At 36.4% G+C, this 10,481-nt stretch overlaps 1 protein-coding gene across 1 annotated transcript; it reads right to left on the bottom strand.

Moving 5' to 3' along the window:
* Positions 1–556: 556 nt before the first annotated feature.
* jam2b (junctional adhesion molecule 2b) lies at positions 557–10,481 on the bottom strand. The gene is made up of 10 exons (XM_038289609.1): positions 10,270–10,481; positions 6,385–6,450; positions 5,523–5,633; positions 5,259–5,408; positions 3,982–4,163; positions 3,741–3,849; positions 3,543–3,650; positions 1,874–1,892; positions 1,735–1,783; positions 557–1,581 (listed from the first exon to the last, which is right to left on the bottom strand). Exons 1-10 carry the CDS (start codon positions 10,310–10,312, stop codon positions 1,543–1,545), a joined length of 876 nt encoding a protein of 291 aa, XP_038145537.1. The 5' UTR covers positions 10,313–10,481; the 3' UTR covers positions 557–1,542.

The raw sequence follows: 10,481 nt of genomic DNA, 5'->3' as shown, positions 1-10,481 counted from the left end.
GAAGGAATTGGTGAGAGCAAACTACCTCCTAAGGAGGCTAAGGTTTTTTTTCGGAGTTCAGGGAGTGTTCTTGGAGACCATCTTTTTATGTCAATGGTGGCATAAGCCATCTTCTATGATGTCGTTTTTGAAGCAGCAGCCTATCTACAGCCAGAAACTGATTAAATAGGTTGATTAGGGATGGCAGCTTTCTTATTTGATGCCCACGTTACCCAGTGCAGGCAGCGGGATAAAGAAAGACGTAAGAATAAGATCACTGTTGAGCACTGTCTGCTATCCTTAGCACAAATCTGTTACAGAACAGGTGAACTGATGCAGTGAAATACTGCTGCTCCTAGGTGCACTAAGGAGCATTAAAAAAACAAACTTTTTTTTGTAAGGGCCAGCAGAACCATGTGCTTTTCTCAGTGCAAATGTTTATTTATTTATTTATTTTTTGCAGTAGCTTACCAAAGTTGAACCCTAAGAATAAGGCCATTTTGAGCAGTTTTTATTCAAGTTCTCAGATTATCAGCATTCTTAGATGCTTGCAAGTCGCATTAAAAAAAACTTCCACTGTTGCTGACAGGCTTCCTGCATTCTTTATTGAGTATAAACTTAAATTTTCTAAATATAACCATACTAGATTTTACAAATTTAAAATACTGTTCAGTGTGTACAGACACCTGTTCAACCAATCATTAAAAAAATTACAAGAAAAATAGGATTTGATAAACAAACTGCTTCATTAGATATTAAAAAAAGACAAGAAACATTAAATGTTAAACATCTACATGTAAATAACAAACTTAAGTACTTGTAATGTAATTTATATACAGTTTTAGCAAAATAACATTTTCATTTACCATTAAGCTGAAGAGCTTAACACATTACCTGCTTCCAAAACAAGATTTTAAAAACATAAAAGGGGCATACAGACAAATATCTAACAAGATTTAGATAAATAATGAAACTGTACACTTGGCTTTGCACTGTCAGGAACTTGACGGGACAAATAATAATATTCTTTTAGAAAGAATTTAATATTTTGTAAGAATTAAAGGAACAGTACTAGGCTTGTTTGAATCCTATTTATCTGACAGATATCAGTTTGTTCACATTATTTATGAATCTTCTTTGTGGTCCAGGGTTACCTGTGGAGTACCACAGGGATCAGTGCTAGGACCAATTCACTTTACTATATATATGCCCCCTATTGGTAGAATTATTAAAAAAGCTTGAGATTAATTTCCACTTTTATACCGATGATACTAAGCTATATCTGTCTATGAATCCAGATGAAGCTAACCCATCACATAGACTAGAGGCATGTTTTGAGGACATAAAAACCTAGATGACTCTTAACTTTCTGCTTCTGTATGCAAACAAAACTAAAGTTATGGTCTTTGGACCAGAGTCTTTGAAAAAGAAGCTGATTAGTCAGTCACTGCATAAACAGAAAGGTATGAAATATATCTCTGCCTTAGTCTGATGACTTAAGATTTCTTTGTCTGCTGCAGAGCTGGCAAACGTTCCTGCTCCACGCTTTGGACAGCTGACGGATCAGATCATGAAGGACTGAGTTTGTTTGTAGTGCTTGAACTGTAGGGAGCAGAGAGAAAATACAATGAACTATTTCTTAAATTAGGCAGTGACTGCTGTTATCAGCAAACCGTCAACTGCATTACATGGCAAACACAAAGTAATTCAAACAAAACAAGTCCTGGCAAGACAACAGCTGCTTCAGTGACTTACGTTGATGGTGGGAGGAGGAGGAGGCGGGGGAGGGTTGTAGGACTTAGTGCTGAAGGACAAAGGGTGACAGTTCAAATGAGCCCTGAAGCAGATAGTATAACTCATAGGACTTAAAGTGAGAGCCAGAGGAGTTACTCACGTTTTTGTCTTTCTGCTGTCTGTGAACAAAAGGAAAAAGATACCAGGAAATGAATGCATGTGCAGGTTTAATCAGCACCATAAATATTTTTATCTGTTTAAAGTGGTAAACATTTACTAATGGAGTCTTCAGATAGACATATTTTACTTACAGATATGTTTGGATCTGATTTTCCTGAGTAAATGTTCTATTTAAAAAGCTTAATACTCACCCACGCCTACCAAGTGAGAGCCAATTCTTCTGTACAATTTCAACTAATATCTTATTATTGTTGTTTAATCTTAATAAGGGCCATGTTTTTGTTCCAGTACAACTCATATTGTCTTATTTAATTTTAAATTCCAAAATCAATTTATACTAAATGTTTGTTTAGTGTCTTTGTGTAGCACCCACTCACCAAAACTATTTTATACGTGTCGAACAAACTAATCAATAAAGAATTTTCTGATTCTGATTAGAAGATGATAAAAATAATCTTTAAAAAAAACAGATCCGTTTGTCAGGAAAAATTTAACTTAGCACTCTTGATTGGCTGTTTATGCTAAAACTGAAACATTTCCTTCATATTTTCCATCAGAAAATATAATTAGCAGGAACTGCCTTTTTGTCCCTTATGCCTGAGATTATAAATGTTTACATGGTTAATGTCAAGTAAGAAGCATGAAATCATGTTTTCTAGGGGAAAAAAAATAAAAGATCTGAAATCTGTTGATTAAGATAATAATCGCCACATTACACAAGTTGGTAGCGCTCAGCACTAATCCTGTCCCGGAGGTGTAATTAAACATCACAGCTATCTCAGCAGTGTTTTCAGCCTGTGTTTCTCCAACAGGATGTGTTAAAATAATGAACTGAACATTCAAATACTTTAAGTTGGCTGTGAAACCTAAATGACTCATTTAAAAACTGTCAGATTTTAGGTAATATTGGTTCTCCTAAACCTCACACTGCAAAATGCTAAGTAAAAAATAATTACTTTTTTGTAACATAAAGGGGTGGTTAAAATGATCTACAAATGGAACAAGATTTTTGAATCTTTGAATCTTACCCTCTTAAATAAGGAAGAAATATTTACTCTTATAAAAGGATTTTTGCACTGGACTTGTTAGTTTTCTCTCATTATTTCTTAAAATCCTAATATTCACCCTTTTAACCACACACCTAAAGTTCAGCCTCAAGTTGGGAAAAATCAAACCACAAAAACATGACAGGCAGCATTGACACTGGTGCTGTGGTTTCTTAGACAAGAGAAGTACAGCAAATAAAAATTTGACTATAACATGTGACATGCACAACAAAAAATTAGAGTTTAAATACAAAAAAGGAGACTATATTGCAGTTTACAGGGTCATAACCCAAAATATCAATATTTTCAATATGGTACAAGTAATCTGCTAACAATACTACTTGCTATATAAAGATTTTGGATATTAACAAGGCTGGTAAATGTTACTATCACTGTACGTTCACTGACTGTCTGTCTGTCTGTCTGTCTGTCTGTCTGTCTGTCTGTCTGTCTGACTGTCATGTGCTAACATGTTTTGAACTAAATACCACAGCATTATGTATGTTTTTTGTCTGTAGAACTTAATGCGTAAACTCCGTCCCCTCTGGAGTGTCTTCCTGTACAACTCAGCCCAAAGGTCTGTAGTAAAATGTCAGCACTCACTCTTGCAGCAGCCTCGGCGCCGGCAGATACAGATGCAGATGCAGCAAAAAAGGATCAGTACCGCAAACCCTGATGTACTTGCTATCAACATTGTCATATTCCATGGATCTAAAAAAGACAGTACCACATGTTCAGTCATCTATTAAGTTGTAGATTACAAATTACTTTTCTTTTTGTATTTTCTACAAATATACGAACTTTCAACAACTGTGAGTTGTTTGGCTACACAGCTCTTTGGTGCCCCCGCACTATTGGAGGACTCACAGCGGTACATCCCCGTGTCTTCTTTGGAAACACTCTTGAACTTCTGCTCCAAACCATCAGACAAATTCAGACAAGAGGAGAGATCAGCTGCTTGACCTGCCGGACATCTGTCACTCAGATTGTAATTGGTTGCTTTGCAAAAACAGATATTGCAGCATTGTTTGAAAGCTCTCACCAGTGTGCCCTTATTAGTGTCCACGCTGTATGGAGCATCTCCTGTGGCCGTCAGAGCCTTGTTGTCTTTGTACCAGCGGTAGGTGGCAGGAGGCACACTGAGCTTGTCCTTACAGAACAATTCAAGATTGCTGCCGACAAACACAGAGCTTGGCACCTCACACGACGGGACATGAGGAGGCACTTAGGAGGAAGAGAGAAAGATCAGCTAAATATGCACAAGGAATTATGCACATGCTTGTAAAGTTTCTGCATTTCTTACTGTATTATTAAAAGACTTTAAAAGAAAAGAGAAACAAGCAAATTGTGACTATTTGGGGTTAGGCTTTATTCTCACTACACTTTAAAACTCAAAATAATGCTGAAAAGGTCAAATCTGCACTAAAAACCTAACCTGGTAGTTGACAGATTCACGTGTAAAACTGAGTAGAGTTCTATGTTTTCATTTATTTGTTGTGAGACTGAAAACTCAGATCTCACGAAAATCCAGCTTGCGGTGCAAGATTACTAAAAACCTGCCACCCTCAGAATGTAGGATGGATTAGCTCTTCATACTGTAGATAAAATCCTAAGTTTCTGGCATTCCTATCTCATAAACAGCTGGCCACGACACCACAAACATTATAACCTTTTGAAAAGCTGCTATTTGTTATAGTTTTTATTTCACTGCAGAAAGAAAATGCCATAGCATATAGGGATTTGCATGGACTGAATCCTGAAACTGAATCCTGCTGTAAGATTTAAAGAATAAAGTTTTTTTCTGGGTCTCCTATTCTGTACCATCCAGATCTGGATCACAATCTCTCATTTGTATCTCATCAGAACACCCAAGTTATTTATAATAAACCAGATATAATAAATTAAATGTTACAGATGTGTTATTTTGGCATAAAAAAAAAATGAGATGAAAAGACTGTAGAGAAAGCATGATCCAGCTGTTTTAATAGTACATCAAAGGTTTATTTGTTATCTTCTAAAGATTATACAACCACTTCTAAATCTAAATGAAGTATTTTAGAGGGTTCTTTTGGACAAAAGGGTAAACAACCCTTATTATGAATTTTTACTAGCATGACATATTTTGACCCATCAGTGGATAACAGAGCTGGGTAGTAACTGGTTACATAATTCAGTTACATTTATCTTAGTAACTTCAAATAATACAAAAATACTTAAAGGAATATTTGCACTTAGTAATCTAAAGCAATAGATTGGCCAACAGCAAGTCATAACTAAGCTACTGTTTGCTCTGTCAGAGCTTACAGTAGTTTTCCATACCAAGTACATTGAGGATCACAGTGGCCTCTCCAAGGTTAACATGGTCTTCAGTGGCAGTCACCTCACAACGATATTCTCCCGAGTCTTTCTGGGTGACAGAATGTATCGTCAATGTTGCTCCCTCTATTTTAGCCCGACCCGCATATGACTCTGCAAAGAAGAGAAATTCTGACTTAGGATGGAAAAAAGGTGGCCAATTTTGGGACAACAGGTAAAGAGGTTTGCTTGAGAAATAAGCGTGTCCTTTAAAGGTATTTGACCTACTGGGAAATGTCTTATCAAAGTAAACAAAAGTGACTCCTTTTCCTTTCTTTTTCCACTCAATTCGAGGGTTCTGGTCTTTTTCAGTCTTGAACTCACAGGGCAACACAGCATCTTGAAGGGCATAAAACAAAACAGGTTAAAAACGATTAAAAAATACCAATGAACAAGGAGAAAAGACATACACATCCAGTCAGGAAAGATATTCTGCTAGAGGAAATAAACAAATTTTAAATATGTGACCATTGGTTTCATACAGTCAGACAGTTCAATGTATTTGAATATAATCAAAACATTTCACTAAGTAAAACACAACAAACACAGATAAGACAACTAAAAACATACAATTTTATGTTTGCTCGTTATTTCTTTCTAGTTTTATGCATATATGTATAAAAGAAGAAAATAAAGGATGAAATTTTTTAAAGAAAAAAAAGATTATGTCCAAAAGGAATGGAAAGAAGCAAATGTTATAAATGTCTTAGTATTTATTTGATTTAATTATTTAGCAATTTAAAGATAATAATATTACACCGGATCAATACAAAAGTCAGTTTCATGGCTGTATTTTAATTTTCTTTTATATTGAAAAGGTTCTTTTCACATAAAAAACTAGTTTAACTAAAAAAAATATTCTAAGTGAGTGACTGTATATGATGTCTTTGGCATTTAGTTCACTGGTTACTAGATTAATGATCAGGACCTTATCTGTGGTCATGAATCAACAGGTGTGTTAAAGCTAAAGCTTAAATAAATATAAGATAAAACTGAAAACATACAAATGGATCTAATCAATGTACAGTATACTTTAGCCAGTGGTAGGGGTTACTGTTTAAAGTTTTTTTTTTTCTATGTGCAGTCATACCTGTGTGCTCATGGATCTCCACTTTGGGTGTGCTGGTGCTTACTGTCACCGACAGACATGTGTGACCTATAACAGAAAGAACAACACAGTCATATTTCTTTCAGCTTATCTAGTACAGGCTGTGATACTTTTACAAACATGTAATCTTCATAAGTCACAGTGGACCTTGATCATTTTATAGCGAACCAAAACCCTTTTATCAAGCTGTCCTTCAAAGAGCAGTAAAATGTAGAACAAGGAACTTAAGAAGAAATTATAATACAGGAAATGTCCATCCATCCATTTTCTCCCACTTAGTCCTGTCAGGGTCCCGGTGGGGCCTGTGACTATCTCCAGCAGTCTATGGGCGAGAGGCAGGGTGCATCCTGGACAGGTCACCAGTCTGTTGCACACAACTATGCACACATGCTCTCACACCTAAGGAAAATTTAGAGAAGCCAATTAACCTAACACTCATGTTTTTGGACTATGTGAGGAAGCTGGAGTACCCGGTGAGAACCCACACATGTACAGGGAGGACATGTCATCCCAAAAAGTAAAAAAAAATTAAAAAACAATCCACTGGACTTTGTTTTCCAAGTATGAAGATGTTTCGCTTCCCATCCAAGAAGCTTTCTCAATTCAAAATGTCTGAATTAGCATTTAGTTTCAAGCTTTATAGAGCAACCCAACAAAATGCTGTTATGGCTTAGAAAGCATGCAAATTGAACCCGAAAAAAACAGGTCTACCCCTTAGTAATGGGGAATCGTCAAGATCAATGTAGGCCTGCAATACCCGATACTGGCAAATGCCTCTGAAAAGGGAGTCGTTGGGGAGATCATGCAAACTCCATGCAGAAAGACCCTGGGCCCGGAGTCAAACCTATAACCTTCTTGCTGCAAGGCAACAGTGCTACTCACTGCCCCATAGTACAGCCCATTATAGGAAACATATGTTTGATTGTTCTAAAGTTAAAGGTTAAAACATAATTTATCATGAGTGTATAAGGTACAGTAGCATGTAAGAGTTATTTTACCATAAGCACAAGATTTGATAGCAAAACTAAACTGTACAACAAATCCGCCCCAACAAATATTATTGACATTTTCTTCAGAGTTTTATATTTATTTTAAGTGATGAATAAATACCACTCCTCTACTGAAATGAGCTAAGGTTGACGCTAAAGTTTGACAGTAATACTTTATTGGCTACAGATAAAAATGTAAACATCAGGATCCGGACTGTCCGGATATCCACAAAATATGCATAAAGTTCACAAAAGAAAAAATAGATTTGTCTTGAGATATCTATCAGATTAAGCCAAATACTTTACTCTACAAATATGTGATAGCGTGTTCAATTGAATGTATTTTATCCAAATCCAAATGGTCTAAACACAAACCAATTTAAACTCTAACCAGAAACCTAAAACCTCAACCAAACATTTTCTCTCAGTTATCAGGTGCAGTCTCCAAGCAGCCTGTGAGCATATGAACAGAATGAGAGGGGAACATATAGAGTGTGTGGTTACATCCTGGTGGTGCCAGGAGCGGTGCTATGCAGGAATGTCGGTGATGAATCATCTCCTGACAAACTCCTCTATCACAACCTGATAACCTTCTTCAGTGATCTGTCTCTCCCAGCTTTGCTCAAACTCTAACACACACAGATGCTGTACAAATATCTACATGCACAAAGTTAACAGTCAAAAATTAGTGCACAATACATGAAGTAAGACTATAATGTTTTGCTCATTTCTAAATTCAAGTGTGCAGCTCCAGTCTGAGAAGATATAAAAATTTTTGCAGCCTCTCACAATTTTTCTTTCAGCATTGTCCTCTATGCAACTACCCAATTACACTGTCCAGCATTTCAAAGGGGAGCATCTCAACAACATAGAATAGAATAAAATAGAATAGAAAATCCCTTTATTGTCCAACAATAAGGAAACATGATGCTCCCACCATCATGTTTAGCCAAGGGGATGGTGTGTTTAGGGTACAATCCATTAGTTTCCATACAGGAAATGGTCAGAGAGAGAAGGAAGGTAGACGTGCTGCATAGATCCAAGGGTCTGGAATCAAACCCTTCACATCTGCATCAGGGATTTATAGACTCCATATCTAAGGTGCATATATCCCTTTTATGCCACTTAATACCAAGTAATCATGATGACTTAGCTTTCTGAGCTGTCTGCAGATTTTTCCACTTGAGCTGTGGATCTCTGTAGGTTCTCCAGATGCACCTAGAGCCTCTTGGCTGCCTCTAGGATTAATGCGCTCCTTATCCGATCTGTCAGTTTAGGTGGACCTCTAACTCTGCATATATTTATAATCAGATTTAATTGCATAAATTACCAATTTTTTTTATTAGAAAATAGCTGCACTGGCTTTGGTACTGGAAGAGATGCCTCATTTTTAAGATTTTATTTGTCAAAAATTTAAAAATCTCCTTCTGCCGTCTTCCCTTAGTTATATTTTAAATTGTGCTGGTCAGTCTCATGGACTCCCAATGAAATAATCCAATATATGGTGCTGTAAGAACATGTGAAAAAGATCTCAAATGATACATTAACGAGAGACAGTGTGCAGCTTCAGATCCTACTACAGGCACATGTGTCCTAATTTGTCTGAAGATGTCTTTCAGTCGATGTGCCTGTGTGTGTTGGTACATCATGCATGTGCTCTGCCTGCACACAAAGAGAGACTGTATGACTGTAACCTTAGCCGCCTCAGCTGACACACCACACACAGAGGCATGAACATTTGTAAGAATCTGATTGAAGCCTGACACCCTGAACTATAAGTTTTATCTTCACCAATAACTTTTGCTATTTTTCTTCTCTTTAAAATTCACCTAAAAGAGCTTTTAAAATGTTATTTGGTCAAAATAAGCATATGTTTTAATGGCAAATCATAGATATTTGAGTTGTTGTTTTATTTTTCATTTCTTGTGTACTTCAGATGCAGCATACTGTAAACGGAACAACTTCAGAATCTGAAAGAACTAAACATTTAAATTCTATATACCCAAAGCAAATCTCTTATTCCACAAAAAAATAAATAAATAAAATCTATATTGTTACTTTCATAAGGAGATCTGCTCTGCACTAGGAAAGATGAGGAAAATCGAAAATACCAAAGCTGCAATCACTGAGAAAAGGCATGTTGTTTAAAATTCCTTTAGCAAGATCAAATATTTTTTTAACTGATTATGAGCAGTTAATCTAATCTCACTCTAATTAACAACTGGGTCAGACCAAGGCCAACTTTTCTAACTAAGACGACAGGATCTGAAATTCCTCTGTAGCTCCTTTTCATCAGCATGTGGATCTGCAGTTCAAACAGCATCAGAGAACGCTCAGTGTAAACATACACAGCCACTCCCTTTACAATCTCGGCCTCTGAACACAAAACACCCTCCTCCTGCTGCACAAGGGGTCTGCAAAGGCTCAATCACACTGACTATAAATCAGTAAAAAGAAGCCAAGTAGATCTAACTCAAATGGAATCCAGTAAATTATCAGAGTAATTTCTCTTGGTCTGTGCATAGTTTTACCATTTACTTTATCAGATGATGGCTAAGAAAGTGTGAGTCTGATTTTTTAGAATGAAAGTGTTTTGGTATAAAAATACACAAAAGCAGCAATATCAAATTCAAAGCATGTTTGCACATCTAAAAAAAGTATTCTTTCATGTACTCTATGCTTGTCGGTTTTCCTTAATTAAATAAAATTTAACTCAAATGTTTGAAGTAAAATGTTAATTAAAAGAACAATCTCTGTAAAAATATTCAATATTCAAAATTAAACTTTTCTGAATTTCTTGCAGCCAGGAGAATCGTAAACTACTTTTAGTTTTAAATCTGAGTAGTGATCTCCAGTTTTCCCATCCAGAACAACTTACTGTGAAAAACGATGAGGAGCAGGAGTGGCGGCAGCATCTTCATGGTGTTTTTAAGGTTCCTCCTGATTCTGGAGTTCAGCTCTGAGGGCGTTTGTCCAGTCTGGATGATAAAGTTTAACTGCAAACTCTCTACAGCCTCTTTAGCAGGTTTAATTTGCAGGAGGAACTGTGGGGGTTCATGTATACTGGACAACTGACAGGGTGTGAGGGAG

Source organism: Cyprinodon tularosa, unplaced genomic scaffold (genome assembly GCF_016077235.1).
Source record: "Cyprinodon tularosa strain WSP-4 unplaced genomic scaffold, ASM1607723v1 ctg270, whole genome shotgun sequence".
NCBI classification, from domain to species: Eukaryota; Metazoa; Chordata; class Actinopteri; order Cyprinodontiformes; family Cyprinodontidae; genus Cyprinodon; species Cyprinodon tularosa.
Note: the sequence above shows the minus strand (reverse complement) of the source record. Positions and strands in the feature narration are given on the sequence as shown.